Consider the following 18,187-nt stretch of genomic DNA (forward strand, 5'->3'; position numbering starts at 1 on the left):
ATAAGTGTGTTTTCTAGGGGGAAGGTGCAGGGTGGGGGAGGGAACCTGTTTCCTCTGTAGTATTGGGGGGACAAGTTTTGTGATGACGTGCCATAGTAGAGATCACTGCAGACTGCAGAAATGAGCATGGTCCCCCACTCCCCCACACCTTGAGCAGAAGTGTTAACTTAAAAGCCTCCATGTGATGGAATACTTTCGGGTTCGTGGCTTTTCCTTCCATGAAATGTGAACCTTGGATTGAGTAGCCCATGCCAAACTCTGCCTTTGGGTGAGAAGTGAGGGGTGCCCTGCTCGCTTCCCCGACTGTCTGAAGGCTTGGCTGAAGGCATAGTAGGGCTGAGCTTCCCCGATGGTGAAGTTTGGATTTTCAACCTTTGCCTAGTTGGATGGTCCGATATTTTTGCCCCCTCCTGCCTTCCTGGCAGCTGTTTCATGTTTGGTGAAGAATTAGATTAAATGAGTTCTATAGCTAGACAAGTCCTGGGCTCCAAGAATGTGGAGGGCAGATAGCTTGTAGACTACATTCATTTTCTAGATGAGCATTTGTCAAATGTGTCCTAGTTCCCAGACTAGATCCCAATGACACAGGCATGGGAGCTCCAAATGTCCCTCCCCTGCTTCCTAATTCAAACTTCCTATGACAGTGTCAAGGGGCTATTTATAAAGTCATTTTCTTTGTACTTGATAACAGCATGAGATCCAAAACTTAGAAAGTAGGACATTGGCTTGATTGAAAAAAAAAAAGGGCGGGGGCACACCTTAAAGCTCTCTAGAAGCTTCTTTGATGGCTTGCAGTAGCACTAATGAAGACCCTGTCGTTCCTCATGGTTAGTTTCAAAAGACAGTATCCCGTCGGTGAGCTGATTTCTGGTGATGGGAAGTTTTGGAATGTCAGAAGGCTGTTGAGTATCTGCCTGCGAGGGAGGGACATGCAGTTCTCCCTGGGGATCTTGGTTCCATCATCCATAGAGTGTGAGACTGAGGGCTGAAACACAGGCAAGCAGGCAGCTAGCAGCAGCTCCCCCGCTCCATTCGCCCCTGAGACCTTGTGCCCTGGTTCTTGGCTTTCAGTAAAGCTGGGGAAGCCATGGGAAGGGATTGAGAGTCCTTGGGAAGATGGCAGGAGGGAGAGAAGACTTGATGGTTACTCCCAAGGGGAAGAGGACTGGGCAATGGCCAAGGTGGGTTCATCATATCACCCGGGTAGCCTTTAAGCTCCTCATAGCTAGGTGACCCCTGACCAAATAAACCAGGACTTGTGTGGGTGGGACCTGGACGCCAATATGTTACATTGTTCCTATGGGCTTTCACTGGCCAAGTCCCAGAGAAGCCATTGCTTCTGGTGAAAGGCAGGTCTTGTTAGCACACAGCTAGCTGGTGACACGGATGTCCCAGTAGGGCTTTGTAGTGGTGTCAGTGTGGGCTCGCTCTCCACAAGCCAGCTGAGGGATGAGGTGGGTTCTTTGTGGCAAGCCCCTGAATGAGAACCAGTTTTGTGGAGCATTGTGAGTGAGCTCAATAATAGTGTCTGGGTGTTGATGTTATTTCCTTAAACTTTGTCTGCAAGAAAGATGGAGGAAGTATGTGTCTGTCTTGAAGTCCTCCTAGTGCCCCACCCCTTCCTTAGAGCTCCCAAGGGACTTCAGAAAGGTAACAATGCAGTACTTGTAACTTGTGTAAATAGCCCCATCTTTCTGAGCGGTGTCATTTCTGTAACTTGTGTAAATAGCCCCATCTTTCTGAGCGGTGTCATTTCTACATTTGATATGCTTGTATTTCTGTAGGATGTACATTTTTTTTTTAGAAGAGTCAAACATGTCTGTTTTTATTTATTGCTTGAAAAAAGATCATTTGAAGAAAAATAAATACATTTTCAACCATTTCTGCTTTTGTGGACTCTCACTGGCAAGCATCCTGCTGTTAAGAGGACCGGACCCTCGGGTAATCCTGCCCGCCTGCCGTGGAGACCAGCAGATGGAAGAGTCCTGGGAGGCAGGTGAGGGGGCTGGTACCTCGTAGAGCATCTAGCATCTTTCCCCTGCAGTGGCCTACTGTAGGAAGCATAGGAGATGAAGATGAGAGATTCAAGGGGAGAGGCCGGTGTTTTTGCATGAGACCGTGAGCAAAGAGGGCTGTAAGGGAAGAATGTGTGAGGAATTACTACTCAGGGTCTGAGGCTCAAAGACGGGGGGGGGGGGGCATTGTACTGGCTTTCTAGTCTGTTGGGACTGGAAAGTAAGCAATTAAATGCTTCAAGGCTAGAGTGAGAAAACAAGGTATGGTTTGCAAAACCACATGCTGAACCATCCACTTATATATGACTGCATTGGTATGGCCTCCCAAATTGTAAATGGTAATACTTTCCCACTACTGTAAACATCTTGGAGTCACCAGTCTAATAAAATTCAGCAATTACAAAAAAATAAAAAGTCCCCTTCCCACACAGAAATACCAGTAAACAAAATACTTATTTTATGAATATGAGTACTCTTCATGCACAGCAGCAGTGAATCAGGTTCTATTACAGATGGCGGTGAGCCACCATGTGGTTGCCAGAAATTGAAGTCAGGACTTTTGGAAGAGCAGCCAGTGCGGTTAACTGCTGGGCCATCTCAACAGCCCCAACAGAGATCTATTTTAAAATGAAAATGTAAAGATAAAATGCCTACAATAAACTTGTAGGGACGGGCAAGATGTACCCATATTATGGACAAGAGGTAACACACTGTGGAAAAACGGCATATTGTATGTTCATGGGTAAGAGCGGGGCTAGTTATGCTTTATAAAGTAGCATAGCTCAGGAACTCTCTTACCAGGTTTTGGGGAAGGACATATTTCATTCAGAGGAATAAATGTGGAGGAAACCTCAGGCAGGAAATCAAGGTGTCTTTTAAGTCTGTCTCTGCTCTAACAGCGCACTGAGTGGACAGCACAGATCTGTTACCTCCCCGTTACGGGGACTGATTGGATTGCCCAACCTAGGCCTCTTAGCTCCTGAACTCTCATCATACCAACTTTGAGGTAGAAGGACAAAAGAAACATTTAATTTTTGAGGCAGAGGAACTTTTATGAATGGGGGGGAAAAAAAAATCAACGGATGTCCTGGAGCTTGTCCTGTTGGAAAAGGGAGCTCACAGAGAGATGGTTGGTAGGTAGGAGGGAACAGTGTCTGTTCAACAGGTAAGTGAAAGCACTGAGAAAGGGGTTAGAGACAAGACTCACAGAAGTCTGTGCGCCCTAGGGAGTGTCCCCTAGGGATGCCTCCAGCCCCAGCAGCCAGGACGTCCAGGCGTCATGCACTCTTCCGGTAAAAGCAGCCCACCTAGAAGTATGGTTTAGCAGGGAACCCTCCAAAAGCCTGATGGGCGGAGTCAGGAAGGGGAGAGCTAACTCCACCAAGTGTTCTCTGACTTCCTCCACATGTGCACCCTTGGCTTGCATGCCCAAGAACACACAACACACACACACACACACACACACACACGTTCACCTGTGCACTAAAATTTCTAAAAACTTTACTTCAGTGAGAAGCTGACTCAACCTTACCTCAAGTGGTCCCATGGTACCCCCCACTAGTTCCCCCAGAAACAGCACTCCGGTTGGATTTCATGGAGATAACCTTCCCTCCTCACGTTTCAAAGCAAGCTGACTTAACTTCGGCCATGGGGCCAGGCCTCCATGTCTTAGCCACCCAGCGGCACTCAGTATGACAGCATAGGAGAACTCGACCCACACAGTCAGCTCAGGACTAGCTGGAGGGTTCCCCTGGCACCACTAAAGCCCTGGAACTTACTCCCTTTCGTCAGTGAGGAGCAACCAGAATTTGAAGGTTGATTTCCCTTGAATCTGCTGTACCGTGGCAGCTCCCTGGGCTCTGGTCTGGCTGAGAACGATCAGAGTGGGGTCCTGGACAGTTACATAGTTTGCCTTTCTTCTAACCCCCTTTTCTAGTCAACTGCGCTTTTTCTTGGAGACAGGTCAGGAGCAGAGCCAGTTTTCAGATGAAATGAAAAAGGCCGTTTAGTTATCCACTCTACGAGACAGTAAGAATGCTCATTTTAAAGATGAGAAATGGAAGCAACTCAGCAGAGGCAGATCCTCCGGTTAGCAAGTGGCAGAGCCAGGCTGTGGCTCCAGATGGCAGAGCTGGGGCCTCACCTTAATCCTGTAGTGTAGTGTTTTGGGCAAACTGGCTGCTCGGACAGACACCCTCAGACATCTCTCACTGTCCTAATGAGGCAAACACCAAAAGGAACAGCCCCTCACTTTGGATCTACATTTAAACAAACAAACCAAAAAACCAAAACAACCAAACTGAGCAAAAACCACTGAAAGCCAAGAATTTCAACATGACCAAACTGCTGTAAGGACTACCCGCAGTAAGAACTACACACTCAGAAGAAACACCAAGAATGAGACTACTAAAACATGGGGCTGAAGAGCTGGCTCAGTGGTTAAGAACACTGACTGCTCTTCCAGAGGACTTGGGTTCAAATCCCAGCACCCACATGGCAGCTCACACCTAACTCCAAGATCTGACACCCTCACACAGACAAAAACATACCAATGTGCATCAAATGTGTGTGTGTGTGGGGGGGGGCAGCTAAAACAGCTAACCCTTCACATGTAGGGTAGAAATGTGTCTTACATTCTTCTGACCTTATAAACTTTATTGGCACTATCTGCTCATCCATAAAACTGAAATGCACCCCATAAAACACCTGACATTCGCATTTACAAAGGGAAATTTATAAAGTTACTTGTAAGTGAAGTAACTTGCTTTGAGTTTTTTTTTTTTTTATGTGAGTGCACCACTGCCAGAAGAGGGCATCAAATCCCTTTATAGATCAGTCAGTGCTCTTAACCGCCGAGCCATCTCACCAGTTTTGTTACAACGATGATAACATCCTTGGAATGATGTGCTTCAAAAGCCACGATGGTCATCGAAGAGCTCAGGAAGAGACTTCAGTGTGCATCTTTAATGCCTGCTCGCAGCCTCTGCCTGGGCCCTTTCCTGTGATGTAGGTCAGGATCCCTGCTGCACCCGAGTCTCTGGGAACTCCTTAGACTGCTCAGCCTATGAATGGGTATTTCCCTGGAGACAGACACTCAAAAGGGATTCAGTTTGTACCACCGTATATCATCCATCATCCGGGTAAAACAATTAAATAACTTGTGCAGACAGCCTTCCCAATTAACAGAGAAGTAGAGGCAAATGGTTTTCATAGAACTTGCTTTGGAATTCTGAAGGTTTAGTGGTACACGGCACGCCCTGCTTTCCTTCCCGGCATCCTCTCCACAGCCCCTAATCCTCTTTTCCATTGTTAGTTTCATACCGACTTCCTCATATTGGATACTTCATTTACCTGCAGAATTGTAAAGCTGTTCGGCCCTACTGTAAAAATCTATTCTGTGCCAGGAAAAGAATGTCAGTCATCTTAATAAATCTAACTGAAATAAAAACAACATGTTCCATAGTCGGAGACTTAACTGATTGTACCAGCTTTTAACTTGTGCTTCGGCCAGTAGGTCCCTGCGCTCCACTGGCCTTACAATTATAAAGCTAGAGTGGCCCAGGCTAGTGATAAAGGGTTATAAACACTCTAAGGAGAACACGCCAGCTCTAACCTGTCACGCAGGGCCACAATCACCATAGCACTGTAGGCAACAGAAGTTTAAAAAGTTCATACTAACCCTTTAATCCCAAGACTCCAGAGGCTGAGACAGGCAGATCTCGGAGTTTAAGGCCAGCCTGGCTCACAAAGGGACCCAGGACTGCCAAGGCTACACAGAAACCCTGTCTTGGGAAAGCAAAAATTGTTGACCCTGGGGATAGAGCTCAGTGGGAACAAAGTCTTTCTAGAATGTAAGGTCAATCCACAGCCCACCACCATCCACTTTTTAAAATTGGTGCCAAAGACAACACTTCTCCTCTTTAGATTCATGGCATTTGTTTTGGCTGGAATTTTCTTTAAGAAACAAATCCAGTTTAGCAAGTGACTTTTAAAAGACCCTTGTGTGTATATATATATGTGTACATTCATGTGTGTGTGAATGCCAGGATGTTACCCGTGAACTTCTAGGGGATTTATGTGTCTCCATTTTCTCTCTCCTCTTGGGAACACCAGCATTACATACATCACTGCTTTTACATGGGTTCTGGGTGTTAAAACCAGGCTCAACCCACAGCTGGGCCCTTGGCTTTCCTCATAGTCACCATTTGCCCCTTCCTCCTGAGTCATGCCACCACACATACAGGGTCACGCTACCACCAACTAAAACCTGAGCTGCTGACATTCCAAGCTGGTCACTTCATGGTACTTGCCATTTGGTGCACAGGTCTGACCTCCCTCTACACCCTAACAGAACCAAAAGAAAAGGTTCTTGGGGTGAGCATCACATACAACCAGGGACCAGCGTACAACCAGGGACCAGCGTACAATGGCCGTCACTTAGGCTCTACAGTGTGAGGGAATCTGATATACAAATTATTTTGCCATTTTACCTTCAAGTTTATCTGTGAAACGAAGATTAAAAGGACTTTTCGGGGTTCTTTGATTAGTGTCAGCATATACAGTGCACGAAGAGAAACAAATGAAAACAAAACAAAACCAAAAAACAAAAAAAAAAAAAAAACCTTGATAGCAAAATTTCTAGACACCAGGCCATGACCATGGTTACATATGAAGTTTCCTATAGTCTCTCCTGCTACTGATGTATTTCCACAGCTCCCACGTGGGCTTATCTAGGTGCTAAGGAACTTCAAGCTGAGATCTCACTAGGCCACAACTACTCAGACCCTGACCCCTAGTGACCCATGTCACTTTACACAAACGGCCAGTCTTAAGAGGAACAGCTGCTGCTTTAGAATTTACCACCCAGTAAGATGTCCCCTTGTCTGTCCACCTGGACATGGGTCCCACACAAATGGCCCAAAGATCTTGACTTTCCTATTATAAAAACACTTCCATATATGCCTGCCATCACAATTCCTTATTGCTTCTCCTTGTCTGTGCCCTTGGTACACTCTAACTAGCAGCACCTTCCATAAGTGCAGACTGCACATCTTACGGGTTCACGCAAACCATGACAATCCTTGGAACGCTCACGATCCTTCTGGTACAGTTAAGGTTACACACCCAGCTTTGAGATCACGACATGTGGAGAGAGCACCGGTGGGAGATGAGAAAGTTCTTTGTTCCTTGGGGATGAGGTGGTATGGTATGTAAGCCAGACTAGCCTGAAACTCCTGATCCTCCTGCCTCTGCATCCTGAGTGCTGGGACTGCAAGTTAATAAGCTACATGGAGTGGTGTTACATCTTGAGTGTTTCCCGCGGCATGTAAAGAACGTTTCTCCTCCAGCTGTGCTGGCTGGGAGGCCTATGAGCTGGCCTCAGCCAGACTTTCCTGGCTATTGCTGTTTCCATGGCTCCCAGTGGGCTTACAGGTGCTAAGGAACTTTAAGCTGCACTCTCACTAAAGAGGAAAGGAGATCTGTCAGTTCTGACACGTTAGGTCTGGGCTGCAGATGCAGAGGGTCAAGCTGACAAGAAGAAAGCAAGACAGAAGCAGGAGACACTTAAGCTGAATGCTATACACAGTGTACTTTAAAATGTTTTTATTGAATATTAATTCGTTACAAGTACTGTAGACATTAAGCCAAAGCACAATTACAGGTTAAATATAATCACAGAGATGTTTTAAATAGAACCCCACCATGTAGGCTGGTTAAGTTCCTTGATGCCCCCTTTTAGAAATAAGTAGAAGGCAGGGGATGGGGAGATCTTGCAATCCAGGTGAATGCTATAAAGACCAGAGAATTTACATGCTGTGAGCCTCCTTTTGTGATCCCATTGCTAGGACTATCAGGTTTTAAAAAACATAGAAAACAAAAATCTAGAATATTCAGTCAAAATCTGAATTTGAGATAAGTTAATGAACATTTTAAAAACTGCACAGATATGTCAAATATGAAATATACTCGAGCTAGAAAACTGCCTGAAATTCAAATCTAACTGGGCATCTTGTACTTTGTCTGACAAGCCTACAGATGGACAAACTCAAAAAGAAAAAAGAAAAAAAAAAAAAAAAGGTGGAGCTGGAACCCCTGCCACTGGTGGGTCACACAGAGACAAAAAGAGCACTAACAACAAACCAAAAGGCCACTACACTGGTTATTTACACAGACTGAGACGTTACAGGGAGAAAATGACAACTCCAGATGTTCTTGTCAGAACAGTCTAGATTTCCTCAAAGTTGGGTTTGTAAGTTCTTGAGAGACCTTGTCAATCAAAGTACCTTTTTAGTTTTGTAGGTATTAAGGACAAATATTACTACCACAAAGATAAGATGAGCTTAAAACATTGGGAGGGACAGAAGCAGGCATTACGAGAACATGACAAGTCTCAGTGTTCTGTGTAGTGAATTTATTTACTACTCCGCACGGTCACCTTCTCGGTCTAAGCTATGAGCTTTAAAACCCTCCGTCTCTTCCTTTCTTTTACTGTGGCATTTCCTAGTTTTTCTTCCTGCACACCGAGAGGGGTCCAGGGATAACCCATCACTAAACTGAGCTAACAAAGGACATTCAGAGCCACTTGAGAAGGATAGCAGAAGAATTCTCAAAAATGAGAAAAAACTCTGAAAGGAAGGTGGAGGGGAGAGGAGCTAGGAAGTGTACAGTGTGTGTGTGTGTGTGTGTGTGTGTGTGTGTGTGTGTGCGTGACAACTACCTCTATAGGGTGAGTGTCTTTATGGGGTGAGTGGCACCTCAATTTTGCAGAACTCTGGTACAAGTATAAAACTGGCCACACAACCTGACTATACTGGATCTTACAGAAGATATAAAATCTTCAGCTTCCAACAAGTTTTAAGTTTCATGTGTCATAGTATAACTTTAAAATGATTTAAAAACAACTTCCACAGCACTCAAACTCTACACAGTGTCACACACTATGGCTTCCGCGCACAAGTTCGGCGATCCCACCAGTGTTACTCCAAACCAGGTGACCTGGAGGCTGAAGAGCTTTGCGTGAGAGAAACGAACTGACTGGCTACATCAACTCCACTAAATGTGACAATATTACTTATAAAATATACCCCATAAAACACACTTACCAGGTATGAAATGAACAGACACGCCCACTCACTGACACATTTCAAATATTAAGAAGTGGATTCATATTTCACTACTAGATTAGAAAAGGTTAAAAAGTTTCTGCCATAGATAAGGCTTTTTTAAACAGGAAAACCATAATTGTCTATTAACTGTAGAACGCTTAAGTTGGCTGAAACAGCTTCATGGTATTTTTTAAGTGATCTTTTCATGCACTAGGTGGAGTCAGTAGTTGTTTGAATATTACTGTCACAATCACCCTCATTTCTGTGTCACGGCCTTAACACCAGAGGCCAGTCTTCAACTTTCTGATCCATGAAAACATCCATTCTAATGTCATTTCTGAATATTTGCTGAGTGACTCTATAGTCTGAAACCCTGTGCAAGATGATGGGCCCAACAGAAACACAGGACGAAGGCTGGCACACACGTGAGGTCTGGATGCATGGGTGAAGAGACAGGACAGCGAGATGTGCTTACAAATACACATGTTGGTTTACAAGGCCATTTTCAGGAATTCAGACGATGACTGTTTAAAAGGGGAGAGGGAACAATGCCGAAGCACCCTTCATGCAACTGGGAATATACTGCGGCAGAAGAAAATCGGGGCATTCATTATTTCTGATGCTGTTTTCTGCACTAGCCAAATGTTAATATCTGCTTGTAATAATATCTAGGATAGTAAGATGTTAATGTATGCTTATTAGCTTGCCATATTCAAGTATTTCTCTATACATTCCAAATGCCCTTCACTATTCCAACAGCCAAGAGAAACGAGTGCAGTCAGAAGTGTGGAGCTCAGAGGCGCCCGCTGCCTTCATGAGGCGAGGTTAGTGCTGTTACTCAGCCTGCTCAGAGTTCTAACCGCGAGGGAGGAAAAGCAGAGTTAGAATCCAGACTGCCCTGCCACTGTGTTTTTGCATAGAACCGACAACACTGGGTTCCATGCTGCCATTTGTTAGCAAACTGGCAGACTTCAGAGCAGAAAGTACACGAGGACCAAACCCCGATCCATTCTGATATGAAGATAAGGGACACCTGGATACAGAAGACTCGTGATGAAGAAAGGAAAGGTGAAAGGGGCAAGCCAGGAGCACTCTTCTAAGACTAGGCTTGCAATCTGGGGAGAGGCAAAGGTACAGGCAGACGTGCCCAGAGTTAAGTTTATGCCTGAGTTAAGTCTCCAAGCTGGCCAAAGCGGGTAAGTGGCACCGTGGGGTCTCTGAGAAAGGCCTTGAAGAATAATGCACATACAAGAACGTAAACAGCTGTCAGCTGAATGCCATGCTTGTCTACTCCAGAGGGCTCTTCTATAGTCTATGTTGCTATACAAAGAAATCCTAAACAATCACCTTTTTGCCAACTTGAATACACTCACGATACCTTTGGTTTTCAAGTCCTGAAAATATCTATTAGCTCTATGGACTATTTATTTGTTATTTATTTTTTCAGGGCTGATTCTTTTTAAACAGCTTGTTTATGTGCATTTTGTCATAGGCGGGTCACCATGAGATCACCAGCACCAGAGCAGGCTTCCTTACACAGTGTCTCTTCTCAGCTCAGAACATGAGACACACAGCCCTGGTGGTTTAGGGAACCAAGATAGACTCCTCAAGGTAAGGCCCAGGTTAATCTAGCTGGTTGATGGAGGTGATACGTCAGTCAGAGGCTCATGGTTGAGTTTATGTTTTACTATACCATAGGAACTCGTTACTAAATCAAAATCACAGCTGTGGTTAGCATTTTAAACTAATTTTGGTTGGGCCAAATAACATACAATTATAGCTACTACAACTACACAGATGCCAATTTCTTCAACCCTTTGTTAACAGAAAGGACAAAAGCGGGAAGGAGAAGCGCTCTCGAGCCAACACCCCAGTGTGAAGTTCTGTGTGGTACTCTAGCTGCTATTAAACGTGCAGTCAAAACCACAAGCTCCTAGCTCAGGCCACTGAAAATTCAACAGAAGAGAAAGCTGAGGCTAATTCTTGACTTCATTTTGAGGAACTCATTCAAGATATAATATTCACACTCGACTGGATGCCTAGTCCTAGCACTGGGCTTAAGCTAACAAAAATTTAATAGAGAGAAATGTGTATTTCAAGAACCAGAGAAACAAAGATGGTCACAGTTTTAATATGCTTGCATTAAAAAAAAGTTAAAAGAATTGTTTTCAGCCTTCCGAATGAAATGGTTACGTGTGTCACATAGTTTCCCTGTTTATGTGACTTCTGCTCCAGAACTGAGCAGAACCTAAACAGAGCAATGCACTCAATTCAGTACTCAGTTAAGGTCCTCAGGGCAGAAGGAAGCGTGGCTCTGCTCGGTGGCGTGCACGTGGCGAATGCCATTACAAGCAGCACTTCCACAAAGAAATGTTTCTCTATCAGTGGCGTCTAAAAAAATAGGTCAAACTGCCTTTGGTTTCAACTTCTGTTTTCTTTGTCTAACTATATTAAGAACTCTGAAGAAATGGTTCAAAAAACTGAGAGAAGGAATCTTTCTAAAGTATTTGACGAATACTACCCAAAATAAAGGCCAGATCAGGAGTAAAGAAATCGTCCTTGCATTTGTGCATATTTATCACGCAGGGCTTGAATCCTGGCTTTCTAAACTAAAGGGAGAGGCGAGGAGAACGCTGGGACCCTGACTCTGGAAGTACAGGTAGCGCCAGGGGAGACAATTCTGGTGGTGCAGAGTGAGAAGCATTTGCTGAGACATCCCTGGGTCCGCTGGCTGCAGCCAGAGCCCTGGGCTCCCCCCTCCCAGCACTCTAGCCATTCCACAGGGAAGCAAAGTTCTAACCGCCTCCATTAAACCTTTCCTGGTGCTCTTGACATCTGCAGCATGGTCCTGAGAGCCCTGCGGACAGCAGAGAGCGAACGGTCCTCCGGGCTCTGGCTCTTCGGGTCAAAGACATGTTTGTGCCCTTCCTTTTAAGATGGAAAGATGGGGCAGCTTATAAAAGGAAACTAAATATTGCTGTTTTTCCTTTATGTTCACAAGAAGCAGAGATACAAAATCGAACAACAGGGACATGGGAACAGTGTCTTGCTCAGCTGCATTGCTAATGATTTTAGTCAGTGTGACTCTGTGCAAAATATCCCAGGAAGACTCTGGCTCATTTTCAAAGTAACAACAACGACAACAACAAGCATCAACAAATACGTTTGGCAAAATTAAAAAATGAGCCCACCACATGTGTGTGTTATACATATGCCAAACACAACAAAGAAAATGTAGTGTATGAACCAAGACCGGGTGAGCACGCCAGCACATTCTCTTTCCCAGTTCTACATCCCGAGCAAAGCGTCTTGCTTCAGAAATGGATAACTGCAATAAAAATGGCCTGAGACATGTTCAAGACCGCCCGGCAGCCACTTCCTCAAAGGGACCAGGGCAGGTGAGTGTGCCTGGGACCCACTCTGCGCCGTCACTCTAGCAATGCTTTATAAAACACAGACGGCTTAGTTCTTGGCTGTTGGGATTTAGAGAATATTGATTTTTTTCTTTTGTTGGAAGCAATTCACTGTACTCCAGTTGCAGGTTTGAATCACTCTGGCCTTTACCAGGGGTGATCACTAGGTCTTCTGCTCTGCTGCCGTTGCGGTCTGTGAAGGGGCTTCCGGTTTCATGATCTGGTAGGTGATGAGATATTCTGGATATGCCTGGAACGGTCAAGAAGGAAAATGACTCATTTCCTTGAAGGTGCCGCACGTTAGCCTTCCTTACAGTGGTCAGACAAACCCCACCATCCATACAACTGCCTGCACAGTACTTCTACTTTGACCTTACCCTCTGCGGTGTGGGGATGGAGGCTAGCCCGTGCCCACATGAACTAACTGCTCTACGTAGCAGCAGCACTGTAAAGCCTCAGCCTCACAGTCCTCTCAACGCTGTGGGCTAGGTTCCTCTGCTCATCCTTTACTGGAAAGCCATGCACCACGAACAGGAAAACTTCAGCATCTTTCCTCTTCACCTTATATAGTAGGTAGTCAAGAGGCTTATTAACTCAATAATTCTGCTGTCAAGAGCTCAGATTAACCATAGGAAATGTTGTAACCCCACACCCTAGTATCTAGAATTTTTTAATTTTGCCAAGGATGGTCTAAGGTACCACAAATCCACAGGGCAACAGTGTAGGGATGACCTAACAGGGTGTTTGTTTCTTTTTGACAGGGTCTCGTGTAGGCTAATTTGTTCTCAAACTTGCTCCATAGTTAGGGCTCGTCTTCCCGCCCTGCCTTCCAAGAAAGACCTGAAGGCCACCACAGCTGGCTAGGGGTGACCATGCCAACCAGCAGTAACCTCCACTGGAGAGGTAATGGTGCAGATTTAGGGTTACATTTGCTGCCAGCCTTTGTCTCTGTCTCCACTCTCCTGAAGTTAGTGAGACAGATCGGGTCTGGCATAGGAAGACGCTACCAGAGAAAGCTGATCTTAAAAGCAGGGAGTGTGCACTACACATGAATTCTTCAACTCTAAAAAACGACAAATCTAGGCCCAGCACTTCAGAGTGGTCATGGCTGAAGAAGAATATTTCTTAACTGGGCAAAGGGTTTGGAGCCCCAAAGAATTTATGCACTATTTGCATCAGATATAGAGATTACTAAAGGTGATAATAATAATAATAATAATAATAATAATAATAATAATAATAATAATAATAGAGGTTTTTGACATTTAAAATAAAAATACAAGTAGTAGGTTTATTAAACTTTTCTTTGTAAGTCAGCACACATCTATGTCTTGGGTCTTCTTGGTTGTAAGTAGGAACAGCAAAACTGGCATTTGTTGTTGTTTTCTTGTTTGGTGAGAATTAAGTACAAAGGTCTTGGAATAGGACGGATACAGTAAGGACAGAGTGTGTGTTGAGTACTAGTAACATTATTGTCATTATTATTCATTAGACTGTGCCTCGTAAGAGGTCTCAGGACTTGAAAAACAAAATACATAAATATGCTTTTTAAAAAGTCCTGTCTATAGACATGTAAGCAGCATTATCATTCACAATAGCCTCTCAAAGTCCAGTGCACTCTAGTCTGAATCTAAGCCACCAATGGTTTCCATCAGTAACTGGTCAAACTATGATGTTTAGAGTCAACAATCTCTCTGGACTCCTGAATCTAAAGGCGCATAACTGCTTTCTGTGGCTCTTTAAGTCACACTGCTTAGCTAAATGGCTTTAAGGCAGCACTTTAGTTCTTGATATCAAACAAGCTGCTGCAGACACTTCTCCTTCATTAGTGGAGAAAGGGAGATACTGCTTAGATGGTTACTTGTTAGGGGGAATTATGTATTCAGCAGTATAGGTTTAAGGCCTCACCATGTGTGATACACTATGGTGTGAAGCAGAGCCCTTGCTTCAGGGTGTAGACCATCTGTCTGGGGATCTACACCAGACAAGAACAATGTAAGACTGTCCACAGTGGCACGCTACACACTAAAGCTCACAGGGTAAGCTGCTGCCGCCCTTTGTCCCAGTGAAGTGGACTATCTCGGCACTTGGTGTAACGCCTTCTTCTTTGCTTACAGAGTTACTTCAGCAGGAGTCGGGGGTACCCGGAAACTAGATTTTTGGTAGCCTGTGAGACCCCTGACACAGGTCCGTTTTAGCCGTCAGAGACCCTGAGGTTCTAGCAGCATGGATTACTATAAGTCCCTCCACTGAGGGCTCCAGGGCCATGATCAGGAGACAGGACTGTTTCTGCATACAGTTTACTGATCAATCACACAGAGCCTAGAAGACTTTAAAGCAAGAAAATCATTTAGCTGCAGGATTAGAAAGGCTAGAATGAACCAAAAAGTTATTACCCACCAGGCCATTTTAAACCATGCTACTCACAAGATCCCAGAGGGGAAACATCTGTTCTAAATTCCTAAAAGTAACAACTCACTTTGTGTTACTCAGTTTCAAGAACCCACATTTCTAATGCTAAAACTAAATCTTTAAAACTCCATTTTCTTGTCTAAGAGATAACATGCTTTCTTTCTTTTTTTTTCTTTTTTTGTTTTTCAAAACAGGGTTTCTCTGTATAGCCCTGGCTGTCCTGGAACTCACTTTGTAGACCAGGCTGGCCTCGAACTCAGAAATCTGCCTGCCTCTGCCTCTGCCTCCCTAGTGTTGCGATATCATGCTTTCTTGAATGAGATTCTGGATACTTGGAAAAACAACATTTACAAACCATTCTACAGTATTTTCTTTTCCACCTTAAATAAACCAGCATTGTTCAGACCACTTTAGTAAAGCAGACAAAACCTTGATAGCAACAAATAAGCAGAGAATCTCTCTCCTTCCTCTCTCCTACACTCCTGCTGTTGAGTGTAAAAGCGAAACTGATACAGACATTCATCCTTTGCCCACCTCCAAGTGCTAGAAATCAAATCCAGGGCCTTGCTCAAATGCTTTACCATGGAGCCATATATCAGCCTGTTCAAAGAGTTTAAGGCTAATCAGGTCACAACCAAAGCCAACTTTCCTCTCAGGAATAAATCAATCTCAGTGCATCTTTCAACCCTAGGGTCTCTTGTGCACCTCCCAATCTGCTCCCCAGCCTATGACACTCCTGTCTCAGCTACCTAGCCTACTGAGGGATGGGAGTTCTGATTGGCTGGCAAGGAGTGGCCTTCTCCGCTCGCTGCCTCTTGTCCTTGTAACTTTGAAACAAGCATACAATTATTCTAATGGAAACCCTCTAAACCAGGGTCTATGTTTTCTCCAGCTACTTTTAGCACCCCTCGCTTCTACCATGACTTCTACCATGACCAAGACGTTCCCTTTGCCACTCATTCATCAGGAAAGAGTAACAACACATTCCCCCAAACGTAGCACTGTATCTATGTAGTCTGCAGCTTTCTCGGATGTGGCTCTTAGGGCTTCATGCTACATTCCCCTTGAGCTACTTAAAGCTTATTTTTCTTGAGCCTATTCTATTCCAACCCTGCTTCCTTCTAGCCAGGAAAGGTCTGAGGGACTGGGCTCTAGCTTTTCACTGCTACTGGGGTGTCTTTGCTTTCAGCAGAGTAAACAAAGAAATTATGTATGTATTTATTCATAGACCTAACTAAACACACAGATATGTACATAGGCACCTATATATCTATTGATATATGTTAGAAACTATGAATTCCTATTAACTAATACAACTTCAATATATTCCTAAGTTTTTAAAAGCTTTTTTCTTATTCCACATGACATGCCCTCTTCTACAGTAAGAACAACAGTTCCCAAGAGTTAAGATATCTATGCATTTACTCACTTGCTTGACCCTGTCACCTAAGTAATGGAGCTCTGTTGCTTCACCTACACTCCCACAAAAAACAAACTACTGAAGAGGAGTTCAAGCGTCTGCAATTCTTTGCAACTATACACTCTACTCTGCCCCCACACAAATATTTTATATACATTATCTATTTACTTTTTAGTTACTTTCACATTTTTCTTCTACTTCAGGTTAGCTATGGCCTCCAATTAAGATTAGAAAAATTCTCTTTGGCACTCGATCTGGTTGACATTTAGTGCTGGGAATTGTTTCTCTGTATACACACTTCCATTGCTATTGTTTTTCTGCCAATTTCATTTTGGATCCCCAAGAAGGTGACAGAATTACCTATACTGTAGCCTTCTAACTCTCAAGGATGTACGGCTCTGATGGGAATAATGAGGATTCCCTTTGTGGAACCAGCCTATGTTAAGCAGGTCCATTCAGAGGCATGGTATGCCTGCAACCACTGTAGGTAAGTCTTCAATATGGCTCACGCTTTTGTATGAATGTGCTTAGTGATTTGTTCGTGCTGAGTGATGAGCAACATACCTGTTCCCCTCTGTAGATGACATATTCAGCATATGCCAGCCCATTGACACTTGGTCTACCGATAACCGAGTGATGGCCTGGGGGTGCATGGGCCATTTTCATGGTGCTGAATTGCAGGAAAGACTTTCCAAGGGTCACTCTACAGAAAAGCATTTGTCTAAAGGGAGAACAAAAACAAATGAAAATACTTTAAATCTTATTTTTAAAAATGAATATTTATTTAATTATACCCCAAATGCTGACCCTTTCCAGGTCCCCTGCTCATAGAATTCCTCCCAACACTTTAAATCTTAAAATATAACTGTTAGGTTTATTAGCTTTTTATAGAAAATTCCATAAAATGCAAGGTAATTGAAATGCTACTTTCAAGTCTGTGTGTAGTAATGGGATAAAATGTGATATACTGGTTTACTATTTAGCAATTCAATATCAAGTTAGATCAACAGTTTAAGGCAGTTTTGGAGGAGCCTGGGACTCTATCGTAGAAAATACCTGGTGTGAACTATGCCAAGTGCAAAAAGACCCCGCAGAGAGCCAAATTTTTACATGGACGCAAAAGCAGAAAAGAAGGCGATGGCAACAGAGCCTGAGATTAACACTGTGAGCTGTGTGTGTGTGGCATGCTCAGAGGGAGGAAGCTGTGGGGTGTGTGTGTGTGTGTGTGTGTGTGTGTGTGTGTGTGTGTGTGTGATGCTCAGAGGGAGGAGGGCAGTCTCACATGCGCTGTGCCTCCTACCTTGTTAGAGACAGAGCTTCTTTGATGATTCTGCCCGTGTGTAACCAGACTGGTCGGCCTGAGAGCTTGCAGGGACTCTGGGCAAGTTTAAGGCTCACAAACCACTCATGCCATGCACCTGGCATTTATATAGATTATGGGGATTCAAACTTAGGCCATCATGCTTGTGTGACAAAAGTTTTTACCCTAAGCCATCTCTCCGGATAAGAATAGGCTTGACTCATCATGGGTAAACAGTAAAAACTGGGATGACAGGGTAATAAGAACAGTGAATCAGGAACAAAAATATTTAGCTTAAATATATGACTGAGGATCTAATACCTAACTTAAATTGCAGCAGATGTTAAATGTTGTACAGGATAAGAAAAACTGGTGGGGTGGAAATTATAAACCATAGCCACCAGTTTAAAACTAGCTGGTATCTGTTTTTTCTTTTATTTTTCTGGTTTTGTTTTTTCAAGACAAGGTTTTTCTGTGTAACCCTCGCTGTCCTGGAACTCACTCTGTAGATCAGCCTGGCC

At 44.1% G+C, this 18,187-nt stretch overlaps 1 protein-coding gene across 1 annotated transcript in view; it reads right to left on the minus strand.

Moving 5' to 3' along the window:
• Positions 1-7,602: 7,602 nt before the first annotated feature.
• Positions 7,603-18,187, minus strand: part of Tnks (tankyrase) — a 146,873-nt gene continuing 136,288 nt past the window's right edge. Inside the window, exons 26-27 of the mRNA XM_021218747.2 lie at positions 16,931-17,087; positions 7,603-12,784 (exon numbers count right to left, since the gene is read on the minus strand). Coding sequence (XP_021074406.1) covers positions 12,698-12,784; positions 16,931-17,087 — 244 coding nt within the window. The 3' untranslated portion in view covers positions 7,603-12,697. The remainder of the gene's footprint in view (positions 12,785-16,930; positions 17,088-18,187) is intronic.

Source organism: Mus pahari, chromosome 19 (genome assembly GCF_900095145.1).
Source record: "Mus pahari chromosome 19, PAHARI_EIJ_v1.1, whole genome shotgun sequence".
Lineage (NCBI taxonomy): Eukaryota > Metazoa > Chordata > Mammalia > Rodentia > Muridae > Mus > Mus pahari.